Source organism: Carassius auratus, chromosome 21 (assembly GCF_003368295.1).
Source record: "Carassius auratus strain Wakin chromosome 21, ASM336829v1, whole genome shotgun sequence".
Lineage (NCBI taxonomy): Eukaryota > Metazoa > Chordata > Actinopteri > Cypriniformes > Cyprinidae > Carassius > Carassius auratus.
In genome coordinates, this window is record NC_039263.1 from 18,350,603 (window position 1) to 18,371,130 (window position 20,528).

The window sequence follows — 20,528 nt, forward strand, 5'->3', positions numbered from 1 at the left end:
TCTCATCAGAAAGATTTTAACTCTGTCTTTAAAGGAAACGTTCATGAGAAAAATGAAAATTTGCTTAAAATTTTGCATTAAATCACTTGCTCACCAGTGGATCCACTGCAGTGAATGGGTGCCGTCAGAATGAGAGTCCAAACAGCTGATAAAAACTTCACAATAATCCATTCAACTCCATCAGTTAATATCTTGTGTATTTTTGTAAGAAACAAATCCGCCATAAAGAAATTGCTTCAGCGTTTCAGCTAAAATACGTGTTCTCTATCCATAATATTGCTTTCTCCATTGGAAAGTCATCTTGTCTGTATCAGGACAGAAATATGAACAGATCAAGCACTTGTTACAAATCAAACAGTTCTAAACAAATATGTTGGTTGATTTTGTGAGAGGACAACAGAGGATGGACTTTTTCACGGGAGGAAGTGCTATTGTGGATTATGGACTTGTAACGTATTTTGGCAATGTTTAAAAGTTAAAATGCCTTACTGATGGATTTGTTCCTTACAAGCACAAGATGTTAAATGATGGACTGGAGTGGTGTGGATAAATGTTTTTTATCAGCTGTTTGGAATCTCTTTCTGACTGCACCCATTTACTGCAGAAAACCTTTTCTGGTTGAGCAAGTGACGTCATACGAAATGTATCTCTGTTCCGGTTCCTTTAACACATAACCTCGTTCAGGTGATTGTGGTTTGCCTTTTTTTGGTTTTACTTTGTCTCACAAACAGTATCATGATCCACCCAAATCTAAACAAGAATGCAGATGGGTGAGGAGAACTGGTTAAAGGTTGCCTGTCATCATCTTGATCTTATAGTATCTTTTCTTACCTGCCAGTAAATACTTTTTGTTCACTACAATAATTTAGGTGCCTTGGGAGAACAGGTTACATGTTCTATTGATTTGGCCAAATGTGGACACCCAAACACTGCACCCATAGGCAACGTACAACTCACTTTTTAATATCAAAACTACTGACATTTAAAGAGATGGGGTGGCTTTCTATTGAATGCTGGAACAAGGAATGGGAGATTTGCTTTCATTCAAACACAAAAGTGTCGGTAAAGTTGAGTGACAAAGTCTGGCATCCCAGAAGTGTTCAGCGGGGTTCAGATTTTTGTCTTGTTTTCCAGTACAAATAACATTCTTAAATCAAGACACATTCACTTAAGAAGCAAAATGACCGAAGATATTAAGATAAGTATTTTTTTCTGTAAAATCTTTTAAAATTAAGTTTTTGCTTAAAAAAATTAAAAATATCCACTAGTTGAGTAAAAAAAAATATATAGTTTTCTCTTGAATTTATTTTCTTACCCCACTGACAGATTTTAATTAACTTTATTATTTATTTTTAAGAATCAAGTCATTTCAATGTTCTTTCTTTCTGAAGTCATTTCAAGTAAATGTGTATTTAATTCAAATCTTTGTTATTTTTCCACTTTTGCAGTGTGTGTATATATATATTGCCACTTATGTCTAAACCTGTGGCTTTTTTTGAAGGGGTCTGGTTCAAACCTTTGATCCTAAGACAAAGATTGTAGCTGATACTAGACTTTCCATTTACTTTGACTTGTTTGGGTTTGTTTATGTTTAGTTGGAAATATCTTCAACATGTTGCTTATGACAGTTTTGCTTGTGTATACTTTAGGATAGGCTACTACACACAATTTTAGTGGCCTACTAAAATTGCATCTATGTGCTAAGATGCAAATGGGAAGTTTCTTTTTAAATCGTAGAAGCTGTTTTTGCTTCATCTACATTTTTGCAAATCTGTATGATCAGGTTATTTACAGCAATCACTGTTTCAGCAGGTTTGGGACTCTTGTGTGTTTATTGGCACATCAGAGGCTAATTGAACTGTAAAAAACTCTTTGTGCTTTGTTTGTGCTGATGTCTCTTTGAAGTGGAAAAAAAAAATCTCTCAGTAAGTATACGTGTAATTGAGTGTTCAGGGGAGCTGAGGTGAAAAACGGTTGTGTAGGTTTATCTTTCACCCAACACACTGGTCATGCACAAGTCTTTAATATTGCCTCAAGGGACGTTAGACTCAATAACAAAGTGATGCATCCCAACAAACAATCATTGACTCACTGTTTTTTTTTTTTTTAAAGGCATTGTAACAGCAGTGCAGATGGTTTGGCTGAACAGGTTTTATTAGTTAAATGTTTATTGACTCATACTGTTTTGGTATCTCAGGTGAGGGAAGGATGGACATCAAGCACACTATCTACGTCACTCTATACAACATAACTTCAGTGACAGGCTGCCTTAAATTTGACTGTTTAAGCGAACTGGGTTTCAATTGTCATGTGAAGTGGAGCCAAAGATCCATCTCTGAGTAAGTCATCTTTAATATGGTACATTAATGAGCACTGAAATTTGAAGTTTGTTGCTTGTTATCCATTATCATCAATGACAATGTAATAATTATTTAAAATATTTTCATAATAATATGATATCATTTATATCACTGCATTTTATTGAATATATAAATCTGTTTCATTGTTTTCTGTTCTGTGTTTTTTCTAATATCCTACATCACTGAAAGTTGTCTAGTGATGTTTATCTTTAATTTCATTTTGAGGAATTCATAACAATCAAATGTAATTTTTCAAATGAATTGTCATGCTATTTTATTAAACAACTAGCTTGACGTTATCTATCATATAAAAAGATAATCTTTTTCTAAAACGTTTTTAGAAATTCACTACATTAACACAATGTTCTGTCTTGTATCATTTCTCTAGGTTCATTGCTTACTGTAAATCAGATCCAGTATGTCTTACGTATCAGACAGCTCAAGTCTCAACAAAGCCCTGCGGCAGCAGTACCTCAATCTGCCCCAGGGACACTTCTGTCAGGTCACTTATGTCTGGATCGATGGCTCTGGAGAGGGTCTGCGAAACAAGACTCGAACCATGGATTCAGAGCCAAAGAGCATTGCTGGTAGAGAAGCGTTAACTGGTTTCATTTTCTTTATTTTAAACGTTTTATTTTTTCTTATTTAGTTTTGCTGTTGTTGTTCTTTGACAGACCTACCAGAATGGAATTTTGATGGTTCCAGCACAGGTCAGTCTACAGGACACAACAGTGACATGCTACTGATTCCGGTCTGCATGTTTAAAGACCCCTTCCTCTTGGACCCGAACAAACTGGTGCTGTGTGAGGTGCTGAAGCACACCCGAGAACCTGCAGGTAAACATTTACCACTATAAAAATGATATTAGATCAGTTAAATAATGCTGAAAAAAAAACATTATTCATCCATTCCAAATTCCAAAAAAACAACAACTTCAAAATCATGAAATATTATGTATTATATGTTTTTTAAAGTCAAAGAATCAAGTATAGCTGGTGAGTCCCATTCGCCTTCTTCCCAGCATACACTGGGGCATAAATAATGTTAATCTTTTGCTAGTTTTATGTACAGTCACACATGTATAACAAGTTGATTAAAAAATAGATATGATCCAAATAATAGTATAGATACTTCAAACTACAACCTTCTTTAGTTAAAGTTCTACAAACACCACATTTTGTAGTTAAAATATGCAGAGATTTATTTGAGTTATAAAATTCCTCACAGTGATCATACAAACTTGTGTAGAACTAACAAACATTTTTTTTTCTTTTAGAATCGAACCACCGTAACCACTGTAACAAGGTCATGGAAAAGGTCAAAGACCTTCACCCCTGGTTCGGCATGGAGCAGGAATATACTCTCCTAGGAATGGATGGACACCCTTATGGCTGGCCCAGACTGGGATACCCCAAACCACAAGGTTAAATCTTGTATCATTTCTTGTGTTCATTTATTGATTAAAATTTTTATATTGATGTTCCATTTTTATGTGTCTGATTGTACAATCAAATGACATCTGTGAAATCTTTATATTTAAATAAAATTGCAGTTTTTGTTCTGAATTCTGTGTCTATTTTCTGTCAGGTCCGTATTACTGCAGTGTCGGTGCCGACCGAGCTTTTGGCAGAGACATCGTGGAGTGTCATTATAAAGCCTGTCTGTATGCTGGCATTAAAATCAGTGGCACTAACGCAGAAGTCATGCCCTCTCAGGTAACAACGGTTACACTGTAGTTATTAGACTTCATGTTCTGGATAGCCAGTCTGGACAGTTTGCTCTGTCTGCAGTGGGAGTTCCAGGTGGGTCCGTGTGAAGGAATTGAGATGGGAGATCAGCTGTGGATGGCACGGTTCCTGCTCCACAGGGTGTGTGAAGACTTTGGAGTCGTGGCTACCCTGGATCCAAAACCCATGACAGGAAACTGGAACGGAACCGGTTGCCACATTAATGTGAGCACAGTGCAGATGAGAGAACAAGGAGGAATTGAGTATGTACTAAGTTATGCACACACTCATAAATCATAAGACCAACTGAAACATCAAACAAACAGAGAGTGTTAAAGTCCATTCACACCAAGAATACCTATATTAGCATCCAGACCCACGCATGATAACATTCTGTTTATCTGTCTCTCTTAATGCTCAAGCTTTTTAAAGCAGGATGGATTTTGATATCATCCATCAGATGGAAATAAATCCTACGTGTAGTGATTCCAATGATATTGTTCCTCTCTGTCTTATCATTACAGTTGTGGTGTGAACTTCCATTATTGTTATAGTCGTCCTTGGTGTGAACCGTGTCTGGTCATGTTATCTGATCTCCGTGATTCTTTTCTCTGCATCAGGCACATTGAGAAAGCCATCGAGAAACTGAGGAAGCGTCATGCAGAGCATATTCAGGCCTACGACCCACACGGTGGAGAAGATAACAAACGTCGCCTCACAGGTTGCCACGAGACCTCCAGCATCAATGATTTCTCAGCAGGCGTCGCTAACCGTGGGGCCAGCATCCGTATCCCGCGCCAGGTGGGTCAGGATAAATGTGGTTACTTTGAGGACCGTCGTCCGGCCGCCAACTGTGACCCATATGCCGTGACCTGCATAATGGCCGTCACATCCATGCTGGAAGAGGAGAAAAATACCCATGAACTTAAATAACACACTTTTGGTAACTAATAATTGTATAGAATATTATATAGAGGGCACTTTAACCTGTTATATTTGTTAATTTTGTTTGTAAATCATAATCTATACATATTAAACTCTTCTTAAAGGATTGTTTTATGACACATGATTTGCAGGCAAGTTTGATATGTCATATTGAATGATCATATACATACATACACTCACTGGCCACTTTATTAGGTACACCTTGCTACTACCGCTACTACCCCTTTTGCCTTCAGAACTGCCTTAATTCTTCGTGGTATAGATTCAAAAAGAGATTTTGGTCCATATTGACATGATAGCATCACACAGTTGCTACAGATTTGTCGGCTGCACATCCATGATGTGAATCTCCCGTTCCACCACATCCCAAAGGTGCTCTATTGGATTGAAATCTGGTGACTGTGGAGGCCGTTTGAGTACAGTGAACTCATTGTCATGTTCAAGAGACCAGTCTGAGATGATTTGAGCTTTGTGACATGGTGCATTATCCTGCTGGAAGTAGCCATCAGAAGATGGGTACACTGTGGTCATAAAGGGATGGACATGGTCAGCAACAATACTCATGTAGGCTGTGGCATTAAAACAGTGCTCAGTTGGTTGGTACTAAGATCTAGATGCCTAAATGCATTGAGTTGCTGCCATGTGATTGTTTGATTAGCAGTTTGTGTTACCAAACAATTGAACAGGTGTACCTAATAAAGTGGCCAGTGAGTGTGTATATATACACAGTGTATATGATGTGAATGATAATCATAGTTCAACCATGATTCAAACTGAGGACACCTTCACATGCAGTATTTACAGATAAACACATTTTGTTTGGATTTAAAACAGTGGAGTCTTTTAATATTTGATTAGGTGTTTTTGCAGTATTAATATATACATTTGCAAACATATACTGTACATATATGTACCCTAAGGAGCCAAAACATTATGACCAGTCACAGCTGAAGCGAATCTCATAACAAGGCCACATATTAAGATTAGGGTAGATTATATGGTAAACATACAACCTGTTCTTGAAATCAACATGTTGGATGCAGAGGAAATGGGCAAGAATAAAGATCTGAGTGACTTTGACAAGGGGCAAATTGTTATGGGATCAGCATTTGTATCCCCTATTGGGTGGCTGAAAACAAATATGGTTACTTTGAGGACCGCCGTCCTGCCGCCAACTGTGACCCATATGTCATGACCTGCACAATGGCCTGCACATGCATGCTTGAGGAGGAGGAAGAATTGAAATAATGCAATTCTGCAAACAAATGTGGTTGTTGAGAAGAATATAAGAATGAATACTAATTTATTATGACATACTTATCATATTTGTTTAAATGTAAGAAAATTGCATCATAAACCAATGTGTATGATTTTAATATCACAACACATAGCTACTATTTGTAACATCAAGAAGCATGACAGTTTATTTATTTATTTAAATGTAAAATTAAGTTGCTGGAAACGAATGACAACGAAAGTCTCTCACATTTAAGGAATCCGTGTTATATGTACACAAGTGTCAAAAATTGGTATGATTGCTGTTCTTTTGGATGTCCATAAGGGGGCGTAACAGGCAAGTGATTGGCACACACTAATGTTTGTAATAACGTATCTGTTACAAAGGTTATTTTTTTAACTCAAATATTTTCATACCTTCATTTTATTAATCATTACTTTTAGTCTTAAGAATCTGAAAGAAGATGTTAATACTGCTTGTTGCTAATGTTGGTTGCAACCACTGACTTTCTGCTACTTTCACACAAGTGTATTAGAACAAAAACGTGAAGACATAGTTCTTATAAATCTTGAGTCATGTTTATATAAAATTGTTATTTTGTTCTATTACATCCGAATTAAATCGGGACTACACAAAAGAAGACCTCTCTGAATAAAAAGCTGATATCAAAAGGCACATGAGATGGCTTTAAATTGGCTTCTATTTTCAGCAGATGACTGATGTGTGGAGGGCAGGAGTGTGTTCAGTCCCCATCATGAGGTGCATTTATTATTCCCAGAACAATGGCAGAAGGGATGTCTGTTCAGTTTTATCAATGCTCGTGTCGCCAGACAGATTTAGGTATGGATTTTTGCTTAATTTCCTGGTTGGTTATGGAGAAAGGTCAGCGTGGTGCTCCTTGCACATTTACATCACAGCCTTCTGACGTAACATACTTTTTTATGTTAGTTATTCAAACATACACAAACTCAATGTTGTTCATACAGAATATATCTTGAATACACCTCAGCTATAAGCAACATGTTTTCAAATTCAAATTTTTATATTTTTGAGGTGCAACTGTCAAGAAAGTAATAATAATAATAAAAAAAAAACGTTTAAATTGGCATAGTCATAATTGTATTATTTATAAATATTATAGCCTTAATATAAAATACGTCTTTTGAAGCAGTTGTGCATATTTATTGTATATAAATATAATTTATATACATATATATGTCAATGTAATGCAATTTTAATAGCTTACTAGCAAATCAAAATGATATGTTAATAAAAATAAAATAAAAATAAAAATGTTTAAATAATTATAAATATAATATCGTTACTGTAGGTCATGTATTGGATGTGCATGACAATCTTTCAAGAATGATTGCAGTTTTAAGAATGAACGTCCTTGCATTAATTCTTGTAAGTTTATCAGCATTCAAATGAAATATTAAATCCACTATGTCATCAATACTATTATTTGGATCATAAAGAGCAGGGGAGTCTGACTATCCCGATGACGTCAGCGCTCGTGGATGATGATGGGCGGAGATGAGAGCCGCAGGTGGGACGTAAAACTGGACGCTTTTAGCTGTTAGTTTTACTGTCGAGCTCATTTTCCTTGAGCGCTTGAGTGGTGATTCTGAACGACATGGGGAAGCTTCAGGAATTCGAGATTACTTTAACTAATAACAAAGTGGTCTACAACCCCGGGGAGTCCATATCAGGAACTGTGAGAATTAAAACAAGCCACTCCTTACAGTTTAAAGGTAAGCGACGCTGTGTATCTTACATATGCTTACAATAGGAAAAAATAATTTGAAGGGACAGCACAGCTGGTAAGCTTTGGGGTTTCCCCGTTCTAGTAAAATTAGGGTGCTTAAATAATGCATTTCAACATGGACGTGTTGCGTGTTTGCATGTTGATATTCAGCATCCGTTGCTCCTCCATTTCATATACAGTACAGTACTGGTTCGTATATATGTATTATTTATGTGAAATAGGAGCTGTGATAGGCAGACATAAACGTCTACGCTCTTGCCTTCATGAACGTCAGTGAACATCCTGTTTCTCGTGTGCTGCTGCTGGTTCCTGTTCGATTGCACAATCACACCCGAGCTGCTCCTGGACCGTTGAAACACATTGTATGTCGTGTGCGTTCCAACAAGTGTGTTTTGATGTTTGTCATCACTTGATTTCCATCTTTAAACGTCCACAAATGAGTGTACCTGCAGAACCGACAAACGAAAGGATCCTAGCGTTCATTCAGGACGCGTTCTCGCGTTCAAAAACGGCTAAACGCAACGCGTATTAAAACGCGACGCGCTTATGATGACCAGCTGAACGCATCTGTTCTCTTTACCAAAAACGAAAGAACGCTTGAACGACCGCTAATTATCGCAAACATGTTTTTAAGAAGTTAACTGAATTTTGTCAGTGGTTTGGTCATATGAATGTCACGCATATAAAAAGATGCTGACCTTTTTAAAGTCGTCCGAAATGTGCGATGGATTCCAAGAAATTCAGCGACTCCAGTTACATTTCTGAAGCAGGACAGTGGCACCCCTAAACAATAAGTTTACCTGCAGATATCCCTTAAATTAAATGTTTTGTTACATGTAAATCTATAATTACAACAGTATGCTAAATAATAATAGTAGCCTATTCATGTTTTGCTACCCTCAAGCGGCCCACACAACTAATATTCTACTGTTTGCAAGCATTCACTCTGACTGATTTATAACCTAACTTTTGTTGTTACCTAAATGAAAATGGGGTTTAAGCATTATGTAATAAATAATGTATAAGTGTATAAAATCCACATATGCATCTAGACATACCTCGCCCCCTCCCAAAACCTTTTTTTTTTACTCTAGGGGCTTTACCAACCTAACAAGGGGGTTAATGACCCAGTTCCCTTAAGTTTATAAAAAAATCTAAAAGAAAAGTTATAATTGTTAGAAAATAAACACCTCCTGCAACCCACTCCCCACTAGCCACAATTTTGCATATTGCTGGTCTTTGGGGAAAGAGATAAGAAAGTAGGTTAGACACACTGTGTGAATGTTTAGCTACAAAGAATGTATTGTAAGTGTTTTCACTGAACTGTTGGGTTTTAGTGTGTAGGCGAGACTCACGGACTGACACTCGAGAGAAAGAAAGATTCCAATGAAACAACTCTATTATTTTTCCTTTGCACTGTTACATTCACACTTGAGACTGATCAGATGCATCTGAAGTCGTAGTGTTTTTCACTCAGTTTCTAGGACCCCGCCCATTTTGTGACACTTCTGAAAAATGATCGACACTGTGGTCATGTTTCTGTTCCTCTCAGTTTTTCCTGTCAATAGCGAGAATGCGCCTCTTTGCGTTCGAACGCTGTGGATTGGCACAAGGTTTTTAAGCCTGCTGTTGTGTTTATCAGTGGATTGCGTGACAGATGACAGCACTATTATAAGGGACAATAAGGTCGTGTGACTAGTCATTCTCTGCTGGCACTTACATTTTTTAGGTCTTCCTGCATTTCCAATTTAAGTACTTTGGGAACTGGTTCTGAGCACCCTTCACCTTGACTTAATGTGGAAAAAGCTCCTCTAATGTGGCAGACATTGTGCATTAGCATAACTAAACTCCGTGGGTTAGCTATATTGTTTTGTTTTTTTAAAGGAATAGCTCATCTTATATGTAAATTCTGTTTTCATTGATATATTATATTGCAGAATGGACCTGGATACTTTCTTCAGAGTCTTCTTGATACAAAGTGGAGGATGTGATGTTGTTACTCCGAGAATAGCTGTGCTTTTCAATCCACATTGCTCAATAGGTTTTATTTAAAAAAAAAGCAGCTGACTCATGCTTTGGCTTTCTTATCTGTCTTTTTTGAGTCTGGCCGCTTTGATAAGTAGTCCTATCGTTGTCCTGATGAGCGTGAGAGACAATGGCATTTTTTAGCCTTGTTCCCCATAACTCATTGGCTGAAAATGAAAAGCATGGCATGAATATTAAAACCTGAGTCTCTTTCAGTGCAGAGACACCCTCCTGTTGAAAGACGTTCTCTTATTTACATCGCAGCCGGCGTTCAGTGTATAGGGTTACTGGTTAACAGACTGAACAGGCAAGACAGCCTCAGCTTTGCCAGAAGTCGTGTGTAATCCCTTAAAACTATGGAAGAAGGACTTTAGCCTGGTTTTAATCAGTCAGAAACTCTAGAGAAGACATGATTGCTTAAATCTCAAATAGAAATAATCTGTACAGCCTAGAAGGACATTAAAGGGATAGTTCACCCAAAAATACAATTCTGCCATCATTTACTCACACTCATGTCATTAAAAACCACTTTGAGCAACCAAATAGTTGCCGGTAGCCACTGAGTTCCACATTTATTTTTCCCCTACTATGAAAGTCAGTGGTTACCTGTTTGACCTCTTTAAAATATCTTCTTTTGTGTTCAGCAGAAGAAACCGGTTAATACAGGTTTCGAACACCTTGAGGTTGAATAAACTATGACACAATTTTCATTTTGGGATGAACTCTCCCTGAACTAATACGTTTTTATTTTGTGTGATTTGTGGAGAGAAAATATCCTTAGTGCATCACGATATAAATATTGACTTTTGTCCCATGGAAAATGTATTATAAGGCTGAAACACTGAAAATACTCAAAAAGCATCATGAAAACCCCCATGTTTACAAGTTGCTTGGCAAAATATGTTTTAAGCTGACATAGGTCCGTTTAAAGGAGTGCTTTTCTTTCAGGAAAATGGAAACTTGTTTTGTTTGCAGAGGAGTATGCAAATTTCTGTCCAATCAAATTTTCTAAAACGACACCAGTAGATAAACAGAAGTTGTTTTTGCCATATGACTCAAGCTAGACTAAGCTATTAAAAAAGACAAGACCTTCTAACTAGGCTGTCCAACTAGGGCTGCAAAATGTAATAGTTTTTTATTTTATTGTATTTTTTACAAATCTAATAAAACATTTTTTTTATAAATATACAAATCTCTAGGTTTTGTGTGCTGAACAGCTTGGCCATAAATGTTGTGACTATATATCAATACTGACTATATAATAATTATAATAATGAATGTGTGGAGCTGCATTTACTTTGAACCGAGCTGCTCTGAGACTCTATTAATGCATGTGTGTAAATGAACACAGTGCTGTGCTGCACCCTAAAAACATGCAACGCATACGTTTATTTCATTAAATTGAAGCCTTTGTGATTGGATAATGAGATTTCGGTTTTATTTTGATTAATCATGCAGACTTGCATTCGACTTCTTGTTTCAATAGGAAATATGTCAACTGATCATGATAGAAAGCATGTTCACGTTACATCCAGCTTGGTATCAAATGCATACTAATGATTGTGATAAGCTTGTTTGTAGTGCTCTAGAGCCTTTTGTCTCTCTGTATCTCAAGAGACAAGCCCGTCTATTCATTAGTAGTGGACTGACTGGCCTGTAAGGCAACACCGCTGATATCAACATGATGCCACTCTGTCCCACGCTGGCTCTGTGGGAGTGTTTGTGAAGAACTCACTCCTGTTCCTCATTATAACAGGGCATTCAGCACATTTACAGGCAGTACAGTACCTATGCCCTTGTTTGTGTCGAAATATTTTGCACACTATTAAACACAAATATAAAGTTAAGCCTGAGGCTGTTTGTCCCTTTAGTAACGGGAATTATAGGCCTCAAATGTCATTATTTATTAATGGAGCACACTTTTTTAGGCGGAAGGAAGGTATTTTTTGTGTATTCATCCAGTATGATGCCTCATTACTCAAGTATTCAGGATGAGTTTAGACCAGGTCACCTGAGAAACCTTTAGGGACAAAACCTATTATGTTAAGTTTCAAATGGAAGTTTGTGTTTGCAAAGCTATTTTAGGGAAGTCAACCTCCCAAAATTTACAATGGAAGTGAAATTTTTTGAAGAAAAAGTCAAGTTCAAGTCTCCTGTGTGTTGTGTGTTGTGTTCAAGTCTCCTACAGTGCTGTGAAAAAGTTTCCTGTTTTTATTTTGTCTTTTTTGCATATTTCTCACACCTAAAAACTTCAGAACATCAAACTAATTTTCATATTACACAAAGATAATTCAGGTAAATACAAAAAGCAGTTTTTAAATGATGATTTCATTTATTAATGGGACAAAACTGTCCAAACCTACCTGATCCTACGTGAAAAATGAATTGTTAAATCATGAAAGAACTGTGATTAACCACATTATTTTAGAAAGCTGAGTTAAATTTCACTAGCCACACCCAGGACTAAGTACTGCAAGACCTGTTAAATCAAGAAATCACATTAATAGATTCTCTCTGACAAAGTGAAACATGCTTAAAGAGCAACATATCATGCCGCCATCTAAAGAAATTCAGGAACAGATGAGAAACAAAATAGTTGACATGTATCAGTCTGGAAAGGATTATGAAGCTATTTCTAAGGCTTTGGGACTCCAGCGAACCACGGTCAGAACCATTGTCCACAAATGGAGAAAACTTGTTTGAACAGTGGTGAACCTTCCCAGGAGTGGCCGGCCTATCAAAATTACTCCAAGAGCACAACGACAACTCATCCAGGAGAACATTAAAAAACCCCAGAAAAACATATAAAGAACTGCAGGCCTCACTTGCCTCAATTAAGGTCAGTGTTCATGATTCAACAATAAGAGAGACTGGGGAAAAACGGCATCCATAGTAAGGCAAAAGCCATATTTGGTCAAAAAGAACACAAAAGCTCTTCTCACATTGGCCAAAAAATATCTTGATTATACCCAAGACTTTTGGGCAAATATTCTGTGGACTGATGAGACAAAAGCTGAACTTCTTGGAAGGTGTGTGTCCCTTTACATCTGGCGTAAATCCAACACAGCATTTCATAAAAAGAACACCATACTAAAAGTCAAACATGGCGGTGGTAGTGTGATGGTCTGGGGCTGCTTTGCTGCTTCAGGATCTGGATGACTTGCCATTATTGATGGAACCATGAATTCCGCACTCTGTCAGAAAATCTTAAAGCAGTACGTCCGGCTGTCAGTTTGTGACCTCAAGCTCATGCGCGCTTAGGTTATGCAGCAAGAAAGTACTCCCTAATACACCAGCAAGTCCACCTCTGAATGGATCAAGACATAATTAAGGTTTTGGAGTGGTCAAGTGAGAGTCCAGACTTAAATCCGATTGCGATGCTGTGGCATGATCTTAAACCGTGCTTTCATGCCTGAAAACACTCTAATGTGCCTGAATTAAAACAAAGAGTGGGCCAAAATTCATCCACAGTGATGTGAAAGACTCATTGCCAGTTATCACAAACGATTGATTGCAGTTGTTGCAGTAAAGGGTGGCACAACCATTTATTAGATATGGGGGGGGTATTACTTTTTCACATAGGGCCAGGCAGGTTTGGACCGCTTTTTTCCCTTAAATGAAATCATTTTCAAAACCGCATTTTGTATTTACTGTTTAATGTTTGTATTTACATAATTACCTTTGTGTAATAATTATGGTCTGAATCTTTTAAGTGTGACAAATGCAAAAAAAAAACCGAAACATCAAAAGTGCAAAAACTTTTTAATGGCACCATATATTCAAATATAAGTACCGTTTGACCAGTCTGCCATCATTGAGCCCAAACCTGCCTTGAAATATCTTGATAAATTCCTGACCTCATTATCAGTTTTAATTTCAGTTTCTTAATGAAAACTATTGAACTAATGAACCGTTCTGTTTAAACAAGCCATGCCCTCATTGGCTCATTGTGCTTTTGAATAAAAAATGTCTCTGTTTGTTCAAGGCCGGAGACTCTGACGTTGCCGCATGTCCCGGCAGCTATATAGGCTATCACAGAGTTAACAAGAACTCGCATGACCACATCTGCCAGCTGCAAATAGCAAATGAGTCATAGTGAGAGTATGCTTGGGGCATCCAACCCCTAATGTGTCTAGACTTGGGGATATTTTTCAAAATAGAAATACCTTTTAATTAATGACATGCAAACTGCAATCACGAATAGAAAGTAAAGTGTCTTTGTGAAAGTAAAATAATTTGGCTTTTCTAAAGATAGTCGCCTGAACAACTGTCCTTTTGTATTTTTTACTTCTGCACAGTGTATTAAAGCAATATTTGTCTTGATAACCCCCAAACATATTTGTACGTTTCCCTCCTTTCTTTTAAAAAAAAGCAACAATTGTTACAGTGAGGAACTTACGATGCAATTCAAGAAAGAAAAGTGAAGCTTCTTTTTTTAATTTTTTTAACTTAAATTAAGCCAATTTTTTTATTGTTTGATCTCTAGTAGATGTTTTAATAGATGTCTTTTAAGGGGTTTTATGGCATTGCATTTTCATGGTGACAAAGTTGCAAAATGGTTAAGAGTTAAGTAAGTATTCTTTTCATGTTCAAATCCATTAACGCAATTGAAAATTTACTCACCCTTAGGCCATCCAACTTGAGTTAGTTTCATAACATAAATTTGGTATTATATCACTTTAGGGTAGTCAAAAGCAAACGTTTGAAGTTAAAAACATCTTGATGGATTAGTTTATTACAAACATGCAAAACCGCTTTTTTTTTTTGCAAGACGTGAATTGCTGAAATGGAGTGGTGTGGATTATTGTGATGTTTTTATCAGCTGTTTAGACTTTCATTATGACGGCACCCATTTACTGCAAAGGATCCTTTGGTGTGCAAGTAATGTAATGCTAAATTTCTCTATTATCTGTTCTGATGAAATATACATCTTAAACGGCCTGAAGGTGGGTACATTTTCATCCGTTTTTTATTTTTGCTGATCTGTTCCTTTAAAGAAAAAGAGTGACAAGTGTTACTTATTTTTGTGGTAATCAAATGCTGTCGAATGACCTTGACTTCACAAAAACCTGGAATATTCCTTAGAAATAAGTGTGTGAAGAATAAAAGTTTGTCTGACACTAGAGAGATTCCTTGTAAATGTTTAACCTCCGGGTTTGTTTGACCTTTCAGTGATTGTTATAGTGAGATATCAAGATTGGCAGTTTATTTGCCACTGGCACTCGTGTTGGCACCTCATACCTTGCATTTTCCTGATTTCGCCTTCCAGCATGCCAGCTACCCTTAATGGGGCTCTTTTTTTATAGTCACAGCATCATGTGCCTGAAGAAATGCGTTCTCTCGTTCTCTTTATGTGTCTCTTCCTGTCTCTTTCTCTTTCTCTCTAGGTCATCAGAGTGAGGAAGATGTCTATTTCTGGGTTTTAGATAAGACAGATTTCTCCACAATGTCTAGCTGAATGAGGGATGCAGCTGTAGCATTTGAAACGGAGCTAAGGATGGGACAAATTTACTCTCTTTTATGTTTGTGACTAATGATGCTCTCGACTCTTTTAATGACTGTTTTTAAGTGTACGCTTTCAGCTCGTTCTCAAGCAGTAATGAGTAATGTAGGACATGCAGTACATCTGGCCTCGCTGAATATATCTGGTGAAATTTTAGAGCACTCACATTGTCTTAATACTCTCAAAGGGAAGCAACGAACCTTTCTGTTCCATAACGAGAATATTTCATGACACTGATCACATGCGAGAACAAAGGCCTTCCAGTCTCTCAAAGTTCCGTTTTCTGTATTAGTTCCTACTGTTTTTGCATTCCTACTTCCAATTTTACATTCAATCTTCAGAAACCTTGTTCATTTAAAGGGACAGTTCACACTAAAATGAAAAACCTGTATGACTTTCTTTCTTCTGTTTCAGTTGTTTTTGTCCATATGATGAAATTCAATAAAACGACATTGGAACTCACTGAATTTGATTGAATGGAAGAAGCAAAAAAAATGAAGTCATAACTATCCCTTAATGTATATTATGTCTCAGTAGTGCTCAAAGACAAAGATGAAAATGGTTTCCGCATGCTTTTACAGTACTACCTCTTGGAAATTTTATGTTTGACCTTAATGACCTTTCTTTTTTCTCTTCTGTTTGTCTGAATAGCCCCAACTCGATGACTGTGAGAGGCCACACTTCTCACATTATTCCATGCCTTGCGTGGAGGCTTGAATATCACACATTCCTCACAAATGGTTCCAAATCTCCAGCTCTTCAAATATTCTTAAACTGTCCAATCATGGCTCTGGTTTAGTTGGTAACCAAAAGCCTTTGTGGTGAGCTTTGGAATGTTGGAATTTCCTCTGTGATTTGTTTGTTTGTAAGTGTGTGTATTGGTTCGAGAGTGTTTTATTGAGGTTAGCTTTCACCTGGCAGCAGGTTTATGCCCATTACTGGGGATATCTTATCGGAATGTGGTTGCTAGGCCACCGGCATTCAGAAATACTGGTCCCAGGAGACGTATGGGGTTTCCCAACCCTATGCCCTTTGTGTGCAGGTGCCCTCTCGTATTCATGCTCTCTCAGAGGACAAAGACGCCTTTACCTTCCCAACAGAGCGAGCTGGATTGATTGTGCGGGAGTTTAAGAGGCCTGTGGTTTCGAGAGGACAGCACATGTTTTAGTGCAGTTTAATTAGTTAATGTTCAGAATAGATCAGGTGAGTTTAGGCTAAGATCCTTTGGAAAATTAAGTGTCAAGTTTATTGTTTGTATGTTAATTTTCAGTTATGTGAATATATTTCAACACGCAGTAGTACAGGTTTTCAATGAATTCTGCATAGACCTGCATAGAATGGAACATTTTTCGTTTTCTTTTAAAAACTGGTTTCAGTACTGAATTCATGACTGATATTGAAATTTGGTAAATAAATCAAAAATAAAATCAATCATTTTTAATTGGTACAAGTAAATGAAAACCTCACTATATTATAAGATAAAGTATGTATGTATGTAAAAGAAAAAAGATATTAAATTATGGTTTGGTTACCAGCATTCTTCAGATATCTTCTTTTGTGTTTAACAGCAGAAAGAGACTCATGCAGGTTTGGTACAAGTGAAGAGTGAGTAAATGATGAGAAAGTTTTCAATTTCGGATGAACTATCTATTTAAATATTCAATATTAGACAGCATAAAAATAGAAAGGTAGAAAAGTAATAACTCAATTCTTTTTGATAAGTTCGAAACACCTGGGTGGCGTTGTTCCAGTTTATCTGAAGCATCTCAACTTATCATGTGCTCTCAAACACTGTCATTAATTAAATCAGGTAGATAAGAAGTGCTACCTGCCCTCCCAGCCCTGAGGATATTATAAAGTAAAGAGAGGGGCCGATTTGTCTGTCTCGTTGAGAATTTAATTACAGTTCTTCCATCAGGTCGCTGAGAAAGGCTCTTTTCTCCTCCTCTGAGTGCAGAAGAACTCTCGTGATTTTCATTATATATTGAGTTCTTCAATATTACTTCATTACGCGGCTTTATCTGTCTGTAAATTCAGGAGCATTGCAGGCCAAACAAAATATAAATATATTTGGAATTCCGTTTTTCTGCTAAAAGATCATTTTCCATTAGCAACATCACATTCACAATTACATAAAATACCAAAAATATCATTTGTGGTGATGAATGATATTTCAATGCATTTCACAGAAATAAGGACAAAATAGGCCTGTTTTTTGATTCTCTGTATTCGTTAGAAGCTCATCACCCTTTGAAGGAAGGACTGTACTTCCTCTCTTTGTAAGTCCACTTAAAACAGGCTGCAGTGAGCTTAACGGATGTTTCGGTAAATTATGTAAGAGTAGTTTCTAGAAAGAATTTACCCTCCAAATGAAAATCGCCCTGCTGACTAAGAAACCTTGTAAATACCATTATACTGAATATGTATACATTCTGTACAACAATTTGAAATTATGGTTTTATCATACTGCAAACATACTTGTAAGAGATGGGTTTGCCACTGTCTTGCGTCATAGTTGTTGCATTGTAACAGTTCAGTGTTTCATGTATATTGAAATATGCATTTTATTCATTTGAGGAAGTGTATATAAATTAAGTTATCTTAAATAAATTATGTATTTTTATATCTAGTATTGTGTGTGTGTGCGTGTGTGTGTAAAATGTATGTAAAATATACAAGTTGATTAAATGAAATGATGCAGCTCTCTTCCAGTAGTATTTTGACTTTGAGTGATTATGATGTGAAATAGGCAGCACAAGCTTTTACTGTAATCCTGATGATACGATCCTGTACAGCGAGTAAACGAAAGCCTGATAAGTTATTTATGTCTCTTTATTGAAATATAAATTAATCCACCTACGGCTTTCTATGTCTGTGCTGTTTATTGAGTATCTTATAAGATCCTGGTTTTTACTAAGCGATAGCAACCATAAATATAGGGAGAAAGATTTTGTTTAAACCAAGGTGACCTGCCTCAGTTGAAATTCTCAGTTTGCTTGCTGTAATCTGCCTGTTCCCTATCAAAGCCGATGTGTTGTTACCGTCCCTGGAGTAAATCTCCCTCTGAATACACGACCGGCTCCCTATGATTTAGCGTTTGCTCATAAATTCTCATGTTTATGTAAAATATTCATGTATGTGGTAAACAACCAATTCGTTTATTTGTTATCTCATTGACAGACACCTCTAATGCATCATTCTGCAATGTCTTTTTAGTCTGACAACCAGCATTGTCTGACCAAACGGTATGTGAAAAAAATATTCTAAAGCTTGGCAGAAACTGAGGGCTTATGGGCGAGCACTCAAATATATTTGAGGAATCAAAACCTAAATAGTGCACTAACTGTTTTCTCAATCGATATTTAGGCCTGAACCAAATGGACTCAGGTCGACACCAAAAGCTGTAATGTTCAAGTGCGTTTAGACTGGAGAAATCTTCAAGTGTGGTCAACCTTTCTCTTTCGTACTTTAGTGGATCCATGTTGCACACACTGCTCTGATTTGACCAAGTCAAGTCATAAAAATCAGGATTACAAATAGCTTGAGTGTTTATCTTTCCCTGTGCTTTACAGCTTCATTCGACATGTTGTGATGCAACATAGAACGTAAATTAATAATCGAATGAAATTTAAAGAAATTTTCACGTTTTCTGTGAACGCCAGTCACTGACTTTGTCTGTGCTGGCTGAGAGATTGCTTTTGTTTAGGTGAGGTTAATAAAGCCCAGGGAGATGCATGGCATGTAGCAGAGGATCATGGGACAGGATGGGCCTGTGCTGTAATTGGTGGGAATCTTGAGGTACTGTGTGAGTAGAACAAGGACTGAATGTCACCTATAAATTCCTGTCCTAGGGAAGGGATGTTCTCGAAGGTTCTCGAACAGATAATTAACCCTTTCTTTTAGATCTGAATGACCAGAGCATGTTGCATAATGCGGTCTGGAAGGGATAATCTCCTTATACATAAATGTGATAGATAAATAGATAGACAGATAGATAGATAGATATTCTTATTTTATAGGGCTTGGTAATGCATGTTTTTAAATTCCATTTATCGGTCACATTTAAAAACGGTAATGCTTAACAAGTCAGTAATGTAAAATTCAAATATTTGAATTGTCAGTAATTGATATTCCATGTATTTATTTGTTTATGAGAATTGTTATAAGATGCGGTCAGCTTTTCTACTTGGAAAAAAATAGTGATTCAATTCGGAAACAAATGCATTCACTTTTCCCATTATGATGTATTTGTATTCTTCTTTACTCATATTTTGCAATACTTTTGATTATCTTTATGACTATAGTCATCGGCTTTAATGACTGTATGCCATGGCTATTATCGTTAACTAAAACTAAATCTAAATACCATTTTCATTACTCAAAATAAAATCTAGTTCAAAACATTAACAGAAACTCTATGAGTCATACTAAAACAAAACTGCTGTATGTATTAAACACGACACACACACACACACACACACAAATTACTTTAAAAGCATATTTAAGTTTAAATATAAGTGGGGAAAAAAATAGAAATACATTAATAATGGCAGATATTTACATATTACTCCCATTAACCAATGCTGTGGATTTCTTGCTTTGGTCTAGTCTCTTTATATCTCATATATTAGCTTGCAATCCATACTGATCTCATTTTTATTCTTTACCATGCAGCTGAAGGTGTGACCAATGATGTGAATGGCAGATGTATTATAGTTGAATTGAGCTTTGTAATCTGTGGGGCCAGTGGATTAAATGCTGTAATAAGCTCATAAAGTGAGTCGACGGGGTCAGGAGCGAGGTTAGACTGAAGAGAGAAAGCAAGAGCGTCTAATTGCTCTTGAAGTTTTAATGAGGACATGAGAGTTGAGTTACCCCCGAGCATCAAGGATGATGGAGCTCCTCAGTCGATGATGCCACGGTCGTGATGAAATGTAGTGTTAGAGTTCAGCCTCAGCATTCA

The 20,528-nt window shown here is 36.8% G+C and overlaps 2 protein-coding genes across 2 annotated transcripts in view; both read left to right on the forward strand.

Moving 5' to 3' along the window:
* Positions 1 to 2,233: 2,233 nt before the first annotated feature.
* Positions 2,234 to 5,138, forward strand: LOC113038790 (glutamine synthetase-like). Its single transcript, XM_026196446.1, has 7 exons — positions 2,234 to 2,339; positions 2,749 to 2,947; positions 3,035 to 3,196; positions 3,637 to 3,783; positions 3,948 to 4,075; positions 4,151 to 4,350; positions 4,708 to 5,138. The coding sequence occupies exons 2-7, from the start codon at positions 2,779 to 2,781 to the stop codon at positions 5,018 to 5,020; spliced, it is 1,119 nt and encodes a 372-aa protein (XP_026052231.1). The 5' UTR covers positions 2,234 to 2,339; positions 2,749 to 2,778; the 3' UTR covers positions 5,021 to 5,138.
* Positions 5,139 to 7,801: 2,663 nt separating this feature from the next.
* Positions 7,802 to 20,528, forward strand: part of arrdc1b (arrestin domain containing 1b) — a 34,656-nt gene continuing 21,929 nt past the window's right edge. The window contains exon 1 of the mRNA XM_026196447.1: positions 7,802 to 8,023. Coding sequence (XP_026052232.1) covers positions 7,906 to 8,023 — 118 coding nt within the window. The 5' untranslated portion in view covers positions 7,802 to 7,905. The remainder of the gene's footprint in view (positions 8,024 to 20,528) is intronic.